Source organism: Pseudorasbora parva, chromosome 9, assembly GCF_024679245.1.
Source record: "Pseudorasbora parva isolate DD20220531a chromosome 9, ASM2467924v1, whole genome shotgun sequence".
Taxonomy (NCBI): Eukaryota; Metazoa; Chordata; class Actinopteri; order Cypriniformes; family Gobionidae; genus Pseudorasbora; species Pseudorasbora parva.
Genome location: NC_090180.1, coordinates 40,514,729 through 40,532,434, shown reverse-complemented (window position 1 = coordinate 40,532,434; position 17,706 = coordinate 40,514,729). Strand labels below are relative to the sequence as shown.

General features: G+C 38.1%; 2 protein-coding genes across 3 annotated transcripts in view; one reads left to right on the top strand and one right to left on the bottom strand.

Moving 5' to 3' along the window:
* camsap2b (calmodulin regulated spectrin-associated protein family, member 2b) overlaps positions 1–17,706 on the bottom strand; it is a 74,544-nt gene that overhangs the window by 17,982 nt on the left and 38,856 nt on the right. For both annotated transcript variants that reach the window (XM_067452647.1, XM_067452648.1), the window contains exons 4-5: positions 9,158–9,235; positions 1,818–1,959 (exon numbers count right to left, since the gene is read on the bottom strand). In XM_067452647.1, coding sequence (XP_067308748.1) covers positions 1,818–1,959; positions 9,158–9,235 — 220 coding nt within the window. The remainder of the gene's footprint in view (positions 1–1,817; positions 1,960–9,157; positions 9,236–17,706) is intronic.
* LOC137089149 (sterile alpha motif domain-containing protein 9) lies at positions 3,815–17,512 on the top strand. Its single transcript, XM_067452649.1, has 5 exons — positions 3,815–3,840; positions 7,170–7,301; positions 9,605–9,680; positions 11,726–12,078; positions 12,793–17,512. Exons 4-5 carry the CDS (start codon positions 11,727–11,729, stop codon positions 17,334–17,336), a joined length of 4,896 nt encoding a protein of 1,631 aa, XP_067308750.1. The 5' UTR covers positions 3,815–3,840; positions 7,170–7,301; positions 9,605–9,680; position 11,726; the 3' UTR covers positions 17,337–17,512.

The following is a 17,706-nucleotide window of genomic DNA, read 5'->3' as shown; positions in this document are numbered from 1 at the left end:
GGCAAATACACGAATAACGCGACCCGGCATTTGTTCCCGGGCCGCTAGATTTGGTCCATTCTCACTGCCAGCGAAATACCATAATATGTGCGCTTTCACACACAATCCGTAACGGTCCCGAATAAAATCCCTTTGGCCCTCTGAAAAGACCGAACGCGCAGCGACCTTAACCCGCTGATCGTTAGCCTCCATTGGGACGATTTGGGCGGCCTTACATGGCCATGATGTGTTTTCCTACATGGTTGTTTAAGAAACAAAAAGTTACACACTCCATCAGTTAGGGTTAGAAGAACTGTGGCAAAATATATAACATGCTAGAAACATAATCATCACTGCAATAATGATCCAATCATTGACTCCAATCATTTGAATCGTCTTGGATTTAAATCCAAACAGTGATTTTTTTTGGGCCGAGCAGTGTATATGTATATATATATATATATATATATATATATATATACAGGGCCGTGTTAAGCCTTTGTGGGGCCCTGGGCTAAGCTTTTACGGGGCCCTTGCCCCCCCCTAAAATCACTTTATATTTGCTTTATATTTATTATATATTACGTTGCTCATGCAAGTGGCAACATATTTAAATTAGGCCTATGTTAAAATCAAAAACATTTTACATTAAAACTTACAATAGACAAAAAAAATCTAATCTTTAATTTCATTAAATCCGGAAATCCTGCAGGTCATAATGAACTTTATTTCTCCACCTTCAAGAAAGGACAAGAGCTCTCCATTATGTCTCCTTATTTACCTTAATGTGTCTATTTTCTTGCTTTAACCGAGGCAAAAAGTCATTGAAACAGATTAGACTTTAAATGATATGAATCTGTGGTGAAATAACCAGATTTTCACTCAAATAATGCATGTTTATTTTAATGCGAACAACGTTGTCACTTTAATTCAGTGCGTTCAGCACAAAATAGACTCGGTGCTGCAGACGCATCGCTCCTGGAAAGCACTGCCGGACCGCATCTGTGTGTAGTTAGAAAGCTGAAATCCGTTAACATTGGGATGTATAACAGGCGATCTATTCGTGATCAAACTATTTGCGTTGCAGATCTAAGCAGTTCATAGGAGTCATTTGTTGGACTATTACACAATAATAGAAACACGTGTTTTATTGCTATTATCTCATCACACTTGAAGCGCTGCTAATGTAAATTGGTAGAGGAGCAAATTATATTTTATGCATTGGGAATTTGGGATACACTAGCTGACTGCTGGGGTGGCAATGATCTTTCTTTTAGGGTGGCAGTTGAAACCCCGATAGATCCGCCCCTGCCACTGTCATATTTTCTTACATTTTCGTTCAACATGTTGAGGTGACGATGCACTTGGTGTGTGACAACGATGCTCAACGTACGCATAATTACCTCAATTAAAAATAAACAAAAAAAAGGATAACGCAAAAGAGAATTGTCTCGGGGGCCCCCTGGTGTTCGGGGCCCTGGGCTGCAGCCCATGTTGCCCATTAGGATATATATATATACACACAGTACCTGTCAAAAGTTTGGAAACTAAAGCTTTGGAAATTATTCCCAAAATTGTTTTTATTATGCTTATTCTATTTATTCAAAATACAGTAAAAATGAAATATTGTGAAATATTATTACATTTTAAAATAATGGTTTTCTATTTCAATAAATTAAAAATATATATTTATCCCTGTGATGGAAATGCTGAATTTTCAGGATCATTACTCCAGTCTTCAGTGTCACATGATCCTTCAGAACTCATTCTAATATGATGATTTGTTGTACAAAAAACATTTATTATTATTATCAGCTTCCGGTTTCCAGCAGCAGTACCTTCCAGTGGCACAGCATCAGGACAGTAGAAGTGCAGAAGTGCTGCCAGTGCGCAGCCGTCTCTGTTGTCCTTCAGGAGATTGTCCAACAAGGGGAGACAAAGAGCCGGATGTACTTTAGAATCTTCTTTCCTATTCCGCCCCTGTGGATTACACACACACACAGAATGGTTGCCATGACAGCAAGATCGTTAAAATGCATCATAATCAGACATTCAGACAATTAGTCAGTTAAGGGACACACAAAAATGAATTAAATTACCTAAATAATATTACATATTATATTACATATTGCGATAGGGCTGCTGTGAATTAACCAGATTCATTTGCAGCTATTGCAAGTAATCTTCTTGTTTTTTGATCTGTATAAGCAAACCAACCATCTTTCTAACTTAGCATTTAATCTCTAGTTTTACAATATTGACTTAGTGATAATTGTGTTTGGCTGATGTTATGTCCATAGGGACGTAGGAATGTATTTTATTTTCTTAATTTGTCTGGATTCTGTTTTCTGTGCTTTTTTGTGTTCTGTTGCTCTTGCTCCTCCTGCTGTCTGCTTGACAGGCTCATGAGTGCCACCTTAATCCTGTTCCAGAACGTTAAGTGGAGAACAAAGGAACCTAGAGAACTCCAGTCAGCGAGAGAGTGGGAAAATTAGGTGGGAAACGTGATCTCTGAAGTAGGCAACAGTGTAATGTAGGGGGGAAAATTCTAGTAAATTGCATTTTTGAAGTTAAAATAAACTTAGTTTGCATGTTTTTTTATTTTTTAAATACAAATTATTTTATTATAAGTGATATTCTTATTATAAAGTGTGTGTATATATATATATATATATATATATATATATATATATATATATATATATATATATACAGTGTAAAATATTATATATATATATATATATACAGTGTAAATTATATATATATATATATATATATATATATATATATATATATATACATATGTGTGTATATGTGTTTTAGTAGCCTATATATTGATTTAACATAAATACCTTTTGTTTGTGTATATTCATTGCACCTATCTGTTCTGTTCAATGTTACCTTCATATTGAAGTCCATGGTTATAATTATTCATAAGTATGTAGGGTCATAACTACATCTGATGTTTATAACAAATGAAACAGTTTGAAAATCGGTTGAAATTTTAGCAAGTTATGGTTAATTAAAAGTGCATGCACCATTAAAACACACTGTTATGAGTGAGCGAGCTGCCTGTGACAAGATGGCTGCCAGTTGCGGACGGCGACCTCCATTGGCCAACAGCGCACACGGGACATCTTGCCTTTATTATGAATATCTATGGGAGAGACTACCATCTTCTGGTCCCAGTGTTGTTGTGTGCTTATATGGTGTATATTGTTTTGCCTGTAGTCAGGTAAAGAGCTGTGAAGTGTCTCAGCTAAGTTGTATATAACCAGTAAAACGTAGCATATACGTGTCACAGCTAATGTTTGCACTCCTAAACATTAACTCAATCTGAGCAGTGTAAATCAATGTGAGCTGTCTGTGAACATCAGCATTCTACTTTTGTTTCCTTTATTTTTTCACTGTAGGGAGGTGGACGCCTTTTGCTTTAAGACCCACCTTTTCTCCTGTTTTTGTGTAGTAAGGGAGTTAGGTAATTGTTTCTGTATTTTCTTTCATTCCTTTTTGGTGGGTTAATTATCCTTAATCTATAGTAAGAATGTTTTGTTTGACATTCTTACTATAGATTAGTAAGATTAATTTATCTCCCCCCCCCCCCCTACAGATGCTCAGCATGGTTTGTGTGGGTGTGTTTGAGTTTGCTGTGGTTTAGGTGTGGTCAAAGTTACAAAGGCAAGTAAACAATAAAACTGGTCTTTGAACTTCGGAATGCTGTTTATAGAAACTGCGCATGCACATGTTTTTACGGAAGTGTTGCTCAGCAGTACTGTCACTGTATTTGCATGCCTATTTTAGAAAGAACAAACTGCTAAGCAACCCCCAGTCTTGCGTTACCTCACAAAGAACATTTACAGCGTAAGTACTGCTGACATTTTCATTAAATTCTCAAGCTTTAGAATGATGTACTAATTGTTTAGTAGCTGTTGTTTTTTTTAAACTACTTTCTATCAATTTTATTTAAATGTAGCTTATTTATTAGTTATTTAAAAATACTTGTCAAAAGTAAATAAATCTGAGAAACATACCATAACATTGGTATATGAGAGCTTTGAAATGTTTTTGTTTTCACATAATTTAACATTTGTAATATGAAAGCGTAACTTTTATTGATGATTTATTAACACATTTTGGGAGGAGCACGGTCAGATAATTAGACCTAATTAAACACAAGTGGAGCGTGTTCAGTTAATCAATTTAATCAATGATAAGAGGTGTATATGTACAGCAGATTTACCTACATGCACTGAGACAAAAATGCATTTGCCCACATATCTAAATGTAGGAAAGAAGTCGAATAAGCCCTATTTCTAAAAAGGGTGGAGTGTTCCTTTACTAAAATAAAATCTGCTTGGGGGGTGTTGGGGCTGGTTGTGGTATTCTGGGTTTGGCGGGACGAAATTCCAAGCCAGGATACTCAAGATACAAAAGCTGTTACTGGCGTGGTAGTACTATATACTCCTAAAGGGTGCATAATAAAACTTAAAGGTACATATTAGTCACTTTCGAAAAGGTACTGCACCAGTAATATTCCCTTTCAGTCGGTCACGTTCGAAGTACGTCGGACTTAGACCGACGAATGGGGATCACTTCTGGGAGCCACTATCAGCTTCGAGATTTAGAAAACGGGCCAATGAACATTGGCGTGCGTGCTTTGCTTATCGCACCCCACCCCGCCCCGCTGCGCGGGTATAAAGCGGAAGCGATCACCACGCACCATTGTCATTCACTTCGGAGCCGAACGGCATTGATGAAGCATCTGACTGCCTGCTATCTAGCAAGAGAGAGAGAGAGAGAAAGCGTGTGCCGGGGGAAATCGCTCGTGTTGGCCAGACGGCACAAGACTGCTGCTGCTGAGAGAGCTGCTGCTTTCACAGCAAACTGAGCAAGCTGCACTTACACACACACACACACACACACACAGTTGGTTCGGTGGGCGTGTTCCTTTTTCAGGCTGGGGCCACCCCTGGGACTCCCGTATGTAGCACTGCCCACGGTCAGTCCATATGTGTAATTCCACACGTTATCTCCTTCGGGGGAGTGTGGCTTCCGCAGCGGCCTCCAGGGGCACGCTTTCCCAGCGTTATCCAAAAGTCCACTGTTGGGTCTTGTGGGATAGCAGTAGGGCTCTCCCTGCAGGGAATTCCCCACCCGCTGAGACGGGGTCCGAGGGACTCCGACAGGGCACTGGAAGTGGTAGTAACTGTGGCGTTTTCCATAGGGATCCCCATTCGTTGGTCTAAGTCAGACGTACGTCGGTCCAAAACAATGGTGCGTGGTGATCGCTTCCGCTTTATACCTGCACAGCGGGCGGGGTGCGTTATGCAAAGCACGCATGCCAATGTTCATTGGCCTGTTTTCTAAATCTCGAAGCTGATAGGAGCTCCCAGAAGTGATCCCCATTCGTCGGTCTAAGTCCGACGTACGTCTCCGTTCCCTCCTTCAGGGAACGAGGGTTACATACGTAACCGAGACGTTTTTGCTAATACAAACTACACTTTCTTTTCTTTGAGGTGAGAAACATCCTTATTGTACAGCTAAATCATAAATCACCCTGCAGACGTTTGGGACAATCTAATAGACTCACATTTTGAGGCAACTGAAAACGACTGCGTCATTGACCAACAAAAACCTGGTCTAAAGTCAATAGCGCAGTATTTTTTGTTTTTTAAAGGGGTCATGAATTGAGAAATCAACTTTCCCTTGAGCTTTTGATATATAAAAGGTCATGGTAATATAAAAATATCCTGTAAGTTTCAGAGCTGAAAACTTCCTTGTTAGTCAAAGAAAAGCTCTTATAGACACCAGGCCCAGAAAACAATCGATCTCAGAACATGCCACACCTTAAAGTCATCGTGTGGAGAAACACCGCCTCTACAGAATAATAAGCACGTCTAATTCAGTAGCCCTGCCCATCAACTCATGGAGCTGTTCAGATTGTGCTAGCCAGCAGCAATAAACATGCAGAAGAAGAAAGCAAGATATTGCGCTATTCCTGGTTGTGGAAGAACACAGTTGTGGCATAAACTTCCTTCGGATCCTAATATTAGGAATGTGTGGTGGAACTTTATTTTAATAAAGTTCCAGCTCACATGGGGAAGACATTGTACGTGTGCTCATTTCATATTACAGCGGAATCGTTTGTAAACAAGTCTCAGGTCGACACAGGATTTGCAGACATTTGAGATTAAAACACAATGCTACAAAACCACAACATTAGAGGATCAAAAGAAGACACTGCGTTTACATGTGCACCAATAATGCAATTATTTCTTATAATATAGAATAAGGTCTTAAATCGCAGTAAGATGTTTACATGACATGAGCAAAACTCTTCACTCCACTCTTTTACATGCATTATTCTGATTATTCGCTAATAAATATGGTTATACCACACTCAGATATGCATACAGTATGCATGTTACCGGCCATTGTTTTAATCTAATCACATAAAATTCAAAATAAATTTGTATGGACGTACTGGACATTTTTCAGCACCGTGATGATTATGAACATTGTAGTGCTGGGTTTGCCCAGTACACTGCCAGCATGTTTTTCGTGCAGTCTGGATGAAGGTACGACGCAGAGACTGCGCAGCGAGTTTGGAGTTCACTGAGTTTAGTGATTTGGAGAAGAGAAAACCAGAATAACGTCACAAAGTTCATTCAAGAAATTGTGTGAACAACATCCGTGCAGAAGGCAGCACATGCACACTTTGATCAGAGTGGTAATATTAAGAATAAGGTGTTTACATACCAGTTTATTGCGATTAAAACTGGTGTACGCCACAGTTTAATGCGAATGGTTACTATTATGAGCTTAATCACATTAGTTTCAAAGTATTGCGTTTACATGAGGTAAAGTGTAATCACAATATTGCCAAAATGGCATTATGGGGTTACATGTAAACGCACTTAGAAGAACATATACAAAGTGAAGAAGTGGGTAACTTAAGACTTAAAATGTAATTGTAATTGTGTGGCCCATGGAACTTCCAGCTTAGCGTGCATAGAGTGGTGTATTAGGCTTTTGTCTCTGCAAGAAATAATAAAATGGAAATGAGGAATGCACACAAACTCTGATAGTATTGTCTCAGTCTGTTCATTGCTGTAGAGTAAGAATCCATTTGGGGTATCATGAGATGAATGTCTGAATGTCTTTTAACTTTTATAGCAATATCTCGACAGACTTTGCAAACTTGGTCAAGGTAGCCAACCATTCGCAACATCCGTGGGGAGTGCTTAGGAGGCATAGCTGTCTTCTGAGGGTGAAGAGCCAGCTGTGGTGCACTGAACAGTAGGCTATCCCACCTCAACCAGGTAGGCTTGGTTGTTATCTGAACCATAGGCCTAGGGGGTACGATAACGAACAGAGTGGAGATAATATGATCGAAAAAAGAGAATATTATACACCTACCTGACTATTTTACAAAAGTTGAGTAATATGATTAGAGGAAGTGGCTCGTAACCAAGATAGAGTTACGTGGTCGCAATACAACAAACCCTGAGGGTGATCCGGCACACATTTAAGGACATTAATTTCTCACTGTAGTCAATTTAAACAAATCCAAATTTACAGATCCCTGGTGAAAATCAAGTTTTAATGTTTTTTTATGTCCGTGTGGTGTTTTTAATATGCCAAACCATGTGCACATTCACCAGTCAACATCAATGCTGAGTATTTTCTCCTTAAAACTGCAAAGACTTGCAGTTTGAACCCACCCCTCTCTCCTACTGTCACAAACTTGTAAACAATTTAGTTAATGTGCAGACAGGGCTTTTCCTATCAGTATTTCTAAGGATGCTGATTTTTAAAATTCAGTTGCCTGACTCTGAGATGGTGAACAGGAACATGGTTTGTGCAACATTAACAACACATTAAAGCGAGGGAATGCAAGAAGTGCTGCACAGGGTGTAAAGTCTCGGTGCTCTTTGGTTGTGTGGGATAATTAAGTCTAAAAGCAAAAGTAGTCCAAGGCACTCGATGGGTGTATTGAGAAAGTTAAAAAGCCTTTATTTGTTCATGGCTTAAACAATTAAAAATTGATGACAGGTACACCTACGCATTGCGGCTTTACATGCCTTCGTCAGGGTGTGACACCCTGGTAAGCAAGCGCTGCTTTGTTTACGATTTGTATATCTGCAGTCCTAGTTTCGATTTTCCCTTTTTGCACTTTTTTTTGCACTTTGACAGCCAGTTTGAGATATATTTGTGTGTGTGTATATGTGTGTGTGTGTGTATGTGTGTGTGTGTGTGTGTGTGTGTGTGTGTGTGTGTGTGTGTGTGTGTGGGCTGGTAATCCCTACGTTATGGGGACAAAATGTCCCCACAAAGATGGCAATATCCGAAATCCTTGTCCTTGTGGGGACATTTTTAGGTACCCATGAGGAAAACATCTTATAAATCACACAGAAGGAGTTTTTTTGAGAAAGTAAAAATGCAGAATGTTTCCTGTGATGGGTAGGTTTAGGGGCAGGGGCAGTGTAGGGGGATAGGATGTCCAGTTTGTACAGTATGAAATCCATTACGCCTATGGAAAGTCCCCATAAAACATGAAAACACGACATGTGTGTGTGTGTGTGTGTGTGTGTGTGTGTGTGTGTATACATGTATGTTACATACACACCCTGACGAAGGCATGTAAAGCCGCAATGCGTAGGTGTACCTGTCACCAATTTTTAATTGTTTAAGCCATGAACAAATAAAGGCTTTTTAACTTTCTCAATACACCCATCGAGTGCCTTGGATTAACAACACATTATTAGCTGTTCGATAACATAGTAAAGCAAAAGGCTAATAAAATAAATTACCGTAATGTGTCGACTTTTATTCCAATTCTGAGTAGATTATAACCTAGAAAGTGCACAACGACAGTTTCCTTTATAATCACTAAAAAGCTGTCACTCATCTCAGGTTATTGCGATCGATCACAAAGCTCCATTATAATCAATGAAGCTGACTAAACTGCACATTGAATCTCTTATTTACAATGTGTCTATGCTTTGTTAATTCGCTCCTCTTCTTCTTCTGAAATTATTTTCACAGGAATGTTTTTTTGTTTTTGCTTTTATATATGTCGATTCGTATTATCAAAGATGAATCTTAAGTAATAAAATGACTGACATCATGGAAAAAATTATAGTTTTAGATTTAAATATTCTGAATATCTCCTCACCTTTTGAACTGCGCAGGGTTCTCCTTTATTTCGGACTTTCTGTTCTTGGGCCAAAAGGTTTCTAAGGTGATCATGGACCTGCATTAGAAAATGAACACATGTACAATAAGCATGTAGCCTACATAGGGACACACAAGAACAAATAAACACAGATTCATTTCACATACATTTTTCTGTGCATTCTGCAAACAAACTCATTTACACAATTTTATGAAATAAACTGTCCATTCTTATTTTTATTTACATTATGTCTATGATCAAAAATAATGTTTTTTTAATGATTAAATGGTTAAATAATGGCTTTTAAGAAAACTTTCGAGACACCCGGGCAAGGTATATAATTAATTTAAGGAATTATCCAGTGGTGTAGAGTAATGGGCCTCTGAAAGAGAAAATTACTGTGTGGATTTAACACAAATATGTCTTTGTTTTTACTTGTCTTGTCAGCTGCATGCTTGGTAACACAATGTGAGAAAAAAACAGGGATGGGCAGAGCTTAGAGTATTTTCATACTCCACAAGAGGTAAGATAAACAACAGAACAAATAGAAAAGCAAATAAAAGCAAGTGATAAAAGTGAGCAAAGAGGTCAAGACGGTACAGACTGAAGGCTTTTATAATTGTCATTTTATCTGAGCATTCAAAAATGCACAAATATTTTTCTTAATAAAATGAGCTAACTAGAATGAAGAAAGTGATCAGTGTGGCTTGATATTCAAAGTGGTAAGCAAGCGCTGCTTTGTTTACGATTTGTATATCTGCAGTCCTAGTTTCGATTTTCCCTTTTCAAAGATAAAAATAGACTATTGATACCTGTTGATATACAGATATGTACTTACATGCACACAGGTGCAGAAAACACATGCTAGCTGACAGTTGCCTTTAGTCCTTTTGGTGTGTTCAAGCACAGCTTTTTGGCTGAGACACAGCCGACAAGAGGAGACAAGAGGTGGCTATCGTCGCCACTAGTTCCTTAACATTGACTTGGTGTTCCCCGGGGGTTTAGAGCAAGTTTTACTAAGGAACTCTTAATATAACAGTAAGGCAGGGTTGACCTCATTGCTATGGATAATGTCATTTTTTATTCCTATGAATAAAGTTGCCTGGATTTAATAAATAAGAAGCAAATAGGCTATAGCAGACAACAATCGTGACATGGAGGTGCCTGAGTGATCACTTGATCACATGAACTGGAGTGTGTCTCATAAATGAAGCAAAACTCAGCAGGCTACTTGCCTCACAGACATGAGAAATATGTGTATAGACTGCTTTAAATATCCACTTTTAAACCAAACAATTCAAAATGAAAAGAAATATTCAAGCAATTTGGACTGTTCACGCAAGCAGGATCTTGCACTGATATTAAATTTGTTGCCATTTTGCACTTTGACAGCCAGTTTGAGATATATTTGTGTGTATATATGTGTGTGTGTGTGTGTGTGTGTGTGTGTGTGTGTGTGTGTGTGTGTGTGTGTGTGTGTGTGTGTGTGTGTGTGTGTGTGTGTGTGTGTGTGTGTGTGTGTGTGTGTGTGTGTTGCTTTGAAAAGTTGGCAGCCCAGTAACATACTTTTTTAACGGTCGCAAAGTAAGTTTGTGACGAGCAGGACGAGCAAGAGCCGTGAGAGATTTGAGACCGGTGTGACGGTGTGATGGCACTCGCTCGTCCTGCTCACCACAAAGTTCAAATCCAAATGTAGTAGGCTACCTACTCACATAGTATGCGATTTCAGACAGTCTTATCTACTATACTACATTCCGTAGTGTATGCGTGCACTATGTGTGTTTTTGAAAAGTAAGGGACATACCTGATTGTCACATGCTCACACCACAAGGACTTTTAATTTTTATTTAGTTCATGCCTTCATTTGTTTGATTCCCAGCCACTCTTTAGTTACTAGGGTCCCCGTCATTTTGAGTTTTGTGTTTCAGCTGTGTTTGAGTAATCATCTCATTTGTTTTTGCTTTGTAAATTGTGCCTTCAGAGTCACTCTTGGTCCAGTCATCGTTATGTTCATGTGTTTGCTACTGCCTGTCTGCCTCTTTGGAATGGTTATTAAACCTTGAGTTGTTTGGAACTTTATTCTTAATTTCTTCATCTGTCTGCCTTCTAACACCTGTGACACTGATATTGTCAGATATCACATTATTAAACCAACATTTAAAATATTATCATATCTTATATACAGCTCTGGGGAAAATTAAGAGACCACTTAACATTAAGAAAACCATGTTAAGTGGTCTCTAATTTTTTTCCAGACTTATATGTTGCACACCCCTAATTCCAACCTCATAAGACTTTAGTTAATCTTCCAAACACATTTAAAATATTTTTAATCCTGAGAGATTTTTGTTCCTCCATTGTAAAAGTACCCATTTAATTTATGCTTTCATTCACATATAAACAATGATCAATATTTATATGTGAATGAAAGCATAAATTAAATGTTTATCATATAAACACAGAGTTCATCAAGTATTGTAAACAAAATTCTTTCTATTGGACTGTTGCTTACTGCATAGAAATCGCACATTTTCTTTTCTTTTTTAATTAGTTTTTTGTTTGTTTTAGAATGGCTACAATGAGTCAACATACACAACTTCCTCTCCAAGTAGAGGAGTGGACGAGAGAGCAAGTTTATTACTGGCTGACAGAGGTGATTCAAGTGGATAAAAAACATGCAGACAAGCTCCATGAGGAAGAAGTTTCAGGGAAAGAACTAGTTTGTTACCAGCCCAAACATCTGCAGGAACTTGGTATTAAGCATGGTCCAGCTGTTAGGATTATCACCCGTTTAAAGGAGTTAAACACGGGAGGATCATATTCCGACATACAACACAGAGAAGCCAAGCTAGACACAACAGTGGAAAACAAAGACACAATTTCAACAGACCAAACATCTAAAAATTCAACAGAACTTAGATATGCTAATTCCATGGAACATTTGGTAAATATTTCAATGGATAACACCTTTCCAAGAAACACTCCAACAGAAGAACCTTTAAAAAATTTAAAGGCACCCTCTTCACAAAACAAAAATATTCAGCTTTCAGGAAATTCTAGTTGTACATCTTCCAAAGACACCAAACAAACAGAGATAGTTGACCCTAAAACATCTGACATGAATGCTAAAAAAGTAGCTGAAAAAGAAAAGCATACAGGGAAATCTGGATCAGTACAGCACTCATGTACTCTCTATCAATTTGAAAACAAAGATGCCATTTCAGGAGATCAAACATCTACAAATTCAAAAAAATCAAGGAAAAAATCACATAAAACTAGAAAAACAGAACTGAGAAATGATATTTCCATGGAAAACTTGGCAAATATTTCAATGGATAACACCTTTCCAAAAAGCACTCCAACAGAAGAACCTTTAAAGGCACCCTCTTCACAAAACCAAGATATTCAGCTTTCAGGAACTTCTAGTTGTACATCTTCCAAAGACACCAAACAAACAGAGATAGTTGACCCTACAACATCTGACATGAATGCTGATAAAGTAACTGAAAAAGAAAAGCATACAGGGAAATCTGGATCAGTACAGCACTCATGTACTCTCTATCAATTTGAAAACAAAGATGCCATTTCAGGAGATCAAACATCTACAAATTCAAAAAAATCAAGGAAAAAATCACATAAAACTAGAAAAACAGAACTTAGAAATGATATTTCCATGGAAAACTTGGCAAATATTTCAATGGATAACACCTTTCCAAAAAGCACTCCAACAGAAGAACCTTTAAAGGCACCCTCTTCACAAAACCAAGATATTCAGCTTTCAGGAACTTCTAGTTGTACATCTTCCAAAGACACCAAACAAACAGAGATAGTTGACCCTACAACATCTGACATGAATGCTGATAAAGTAACTGAAAAAGAAAAGTATACGGGGAAATCTGGATCCTTACAGCACTCATGTACTCTCTATCCCTTTGATCAGAATTCTGCTTCTCATCGATACATTCAAAACTTCACTTTACCACCAGAGACGGGACCAGGTAATCTGACTGATCCAGTTCATGAGTACAAGTTTATGGCCAGAACAGATGATATGAATGAGATAAAGAAGAAGTTCAGCAAAGAGGTGTTCAGGTTTGCTGCTGGCTGTATGAACAGCCGCACAAATGGAACCATCCACTTCGGTGTAGCAGACTCCAAAGATTCTCAATATGCTCATGCTGAGATCATTGGGGTCAGTGTTGACAAGAAGGACACCATCATTGATCACTTTAATCAGGACATTAAATCATACTTTGAAGAGTACACAGATGAGGCAAAGGCATGCATCAGACAACCACGCTTTGTAGAAGTGCTCTGCCCTAACGGTACCTTGTCTGGCAAATATGTCATAGAGGTGGATGTTGTTCCATCCCACAGCATAGTTCAGGGTAAGCTGTTTTATACCAAGTCTCAGGTTGAGGACAAAGGAGGGAAAATGAGAAATGTACAATCACTCTTTATCAGAGAGGGAGCTGCAACCAGGGATATCTGTAAAATTGGTAACACAAGAGACTTGCAATCAGAAATGGCCCAAATAGGTACAAAAGTAAAAGTTCTGGACACCAGGAGGAAGGAAGCAGAAAAGAGGCCTGAAAGCAAAAGAACATCAAACCAGGGGGAAAAGCTGAAAAATCTACTGACATGTGGAAGTGGCAAACTGGATTATTATGATTACTTCATCATTGTAACAAACAAAAGCCACCCTGAACAACTCCAACATCTTCAGTTCATGACATTATTACGATTATTCTGTGTATTGGACTATGATTCTAAAACTGAAGTAAATGGGTCCTGCCACAACTATAGAAAAGTTCGATTTGCAAACCTTCACATGCCAAGTCAGTTCAATGCAGATCCAGAAATAGTTGTGAAAAATCTCAACTTGTACAAACAAAAAAGTTGGGTATTTTGTAATGGCAGAGAAGACCTCAACACAGAACTTGACCAACCACTCCGACCAAGCGATTGGTTAACACAAAAAGCAGGAGAGGTACAACACATGATTTCATTCCTCTGCAACCGTGAAACTCTTCAAAGAGGACGATTCTTGGTCATATTCCTCCTCCTCTCCACTGTTGAAGCCATGAATGATCCCATGTTTGACACATTCATGTCATTTTATAAAAACCTTGGGGGTACAGAAAACATTTTATGTATTTGTACTTCGGATACTTCCTTTCAAAAATGGAGAGATTTCATTCATGCCAGATGTGAATATGACATCAGTCACCGAAGTGTATATGACCTGGAGCTCAGTGAAATCAATGGGACAATACTGAAACTTGGACAGAACAAGCTAAATGCTCAGAGACTTCTTCCATCTGCTGAGGGAAGTTCAGTGATTCTTCATCAGAACAATGAGGACCTAATGCCTTCTCTTGAGATCCTTTGTGAAAATGAGTGTGAGAATGTGTTTGATGAGAATAGTCCAGAATTTCAAGAATTCCGAATGAAAAGAGAAGCTGAATTCTACAGAGGTGACGAAGTGAAATGGTGGAATTTCTATTTCTCAGAAAAAAATATAGCAGAACCATTCATAAAACGGGACAAATATGATCAACTTAAGCGCATAATTGAATCGAAAACCAAAAATCCAACAAGCACATGCGTCATGCTGAATCTTTTTCATCACCCTGGATGTGGGGGCACCACTTTAGCCAAGCATGTAATGTGGAATCTAAGGAAAGATTTCCGTTGTGCAGTTCTGAAAGACAATACTGCTTCAAAAATTAATGTAGCACAAGAAGTTGCCAACTTGGTAATGTGTGGAAAAAATGAGACTTCACAGACAACACCAGTACTTTTATTAGTTGATGACTCAGAAGAGACAGAAAATACAGAGGAACTTCAGCACTGTACACGAAAAACTCTTGAGGAAATTTCTCCAAATGCACTTGTCGTCATTCTAAATTGTTTACGTTCAAAAACCCCAAGAGCGAGATACTCAAACAGTGTCATTGAGAGTCAGTACATCACAGCAACACTTTCTAAAGAAGAAATGGATGCCTTTGAGATGAAACTAACGGAACTGCAAAAGACGCATGAAAAACCAGAAAATTTCTATAGTTTCATGATCATGAAAACAAACTTCAGTCAAGAGTATGTTACAAATGTTACTCGTAATATTCTGAAAGATCTTGATATTGAAAGAAAGCAAGCACAACTTCTCGCCATTCTGGCATTACTGAATTCCTATGTTGCTGAATCAGCAATTTCTGTGTCACTGTGTGAGGATTTTCTTGGCATTAAAAGAAATTTATGGGGAAAGCTAACAGTTTTGGATGAAATGGAACCTCAGTCCTGCTTGCTAATTGAGTTTGAAGCTGAGGAATGTGGAGTGTACAAAGCAATCCGTTTTGTTCATCAACGTATTGCAACAGAGTGTGTCAAGGAGTTAGAAGAGACACACAAAATCCCAAGATCCGACATAGTCCAAAACTTGCTACATTCTGACATGTTTTTTAAAAGTGGAATAGGAAAAGATAACCTCTTGCAATCAGTAAAAAGCATGCTAATCACAAGACAACGCAAGACAGAAGGTGATGAGAAAGACACACTCTTTTCACTTTTGATAGAGGACATCAATAAACAGAATGACGGACTGAAAAAAATCCAGGACATTTTCACAGAGGCATCAAGAAGATTTGATAAGGACTTTGTAATTCCTCAAGCTTTTGCAAGACATTTTTATCTGAATGAAAAGAACTTTGGTTTAGCAAAGGAATGGGCAAACACAGCTAAAAACATTAAACCAAATTCATACACTCTAGACACAGTTGGACAGGTCTCTAGAAGTGAGCTAAAACATAAAATTGATTGCAATAAGCAAGAGAACAAAAAATCCACACCTGAAGACTTGAAAGAATATCTGTATCTAGCTGATGCAGCGATAAAAGCTTTCCAGAGGGCACAAATCTTGGCAAAGGAAGGTGATACTCCTGATCAGGAAGAGACACTCCACAGGAAACCAAACACCTACAACATTTCTGGATACATGAGTGAGATTGACATTGCTATGACAGTCTTTGACATTGTGAGGGGACTGCCATTGTTCAAGGAGGGGGAATCCATGAAAGATTTTTACATTCAGCAGTTTTTCAAAGGAAAAATATCCATAACAAACATTCCCACATTCAAGGATGAAGCTAACAACAAACGGGTTGATATTCTTAAGGAGTATGAACCATTCCTTGTTTCTTTGAAGACACAAGTAGACAAGGCTTTTGACTTCCTTGAAGTTTTCTTCACTTACACAAGAGAAAAAGGCATTGTTGACAAAGAAAAGCAGTTTAAGAACAGGGAAAAGATTTCTGATCACTTTAAAAAATACATCTCCTTGTTTTGCTCTTCATCAGAGGAGAGACTAAATGAGAAAACGCGTAAACCAAAGCTCAACATGAACATGGAAATTGAGGAATATCGCATGTTCCTAGAGGAAAACAGAGCAAACAATTTCCCAAGAATTCTTCAGTTTCTGGAGTTCAGAAAAAACATGACTGAGCAAATTGTTGAAAAACATTCATTCATATACAAGAACTGTGTCACCAAATCTCTCAAGGACAAAACAAACCATCTGCTTGCCCACATTATTCTTAAGCTGAATAAACCAAATTCACCATTAGCAAAAACTCAAAGAGAACTTGGAGATCTTTTGAAAGAACTCTTGCAAGAAGCTGGAACACAGCATCAACACCCAGAGCCTTACTACCTTGCTGTACTGTTGCTGTGGCCTGGAAAAAGTAACACTGATCCACGAATAACAACATATGTGGAAATGCTAAAAAAATCCTCCAGAAAGCAACTCTTACACATTTTTAAAGTCAGAAATCCAATTGCCCACTTCTATCTGGGGAAGTCTGATGGATTGGAAAGACTGGTTTCCAAAGCAAACCTTGACAGTGACTTCAGTAAAGTAAGAGATCGTAATGTCCTATGGCAAAATGCAGACATTTTCAAAGAACAGGCAATCAAAGACAAGCTCTTCAGAGTAAATGGCACACTAGAGCTTGGTGAGCTTTACGCAGAATATGGAAAGCTAAAGATCCCTGTGCGACGCACCTACCTTGGAGGACTAAGAAGTGGTCATAGTACTGAGAAGGTGACTTTCTACATTGGATTCGCTATTGATGGTCCACTTGCCTATGATATTCAGTATGCAGACATGAGAATGGATAAATGAACTAAATGAACTTTCCAGTTCTATCCTTAATCTAAATATAGTGGCAGAGAGGATCTTCCTAACCAGAGTCTGGAGAAGAAAATAAGAATTGTGCATGGTGGTTAATATGATTCTTTGCAAGACTTACTTGTTATTATGGGTATTATTGGAATGGTTTTATAATCCAATTTTCAATCAAGAAGCCAATTCTCAAATGATATCAGTTATGTAACACTTTACACATGTATTCTTCATATATAAGTCTTAAATGTGATGATATTAGATGTAATCAACCATATGTTTGTATACAAATAATATTTGTCACCCTTATGTTTTTCAGTTTTCAGGATTCGTTGTAGTAAAGTTGCTGATATTTGTTTGATATTAAAGT

Excerpts from the sequence above, each read along its gene's own strand:
- LOC137089149 (XM_067452649.1), top strand. The coding sequence starts at position 11,727 with ATGGCTACAATGAGTCAACATACACAACTTCCTCTCCAAGTAGAGGAG. Across the intron at positions 12,079-12,792 it reads AAATTCAACAGAACTTAGAT|ATAAAACTAGAAAAACAGAA; the intron begins ATGCTAATTCCA and ends GGAAAAAATCAC.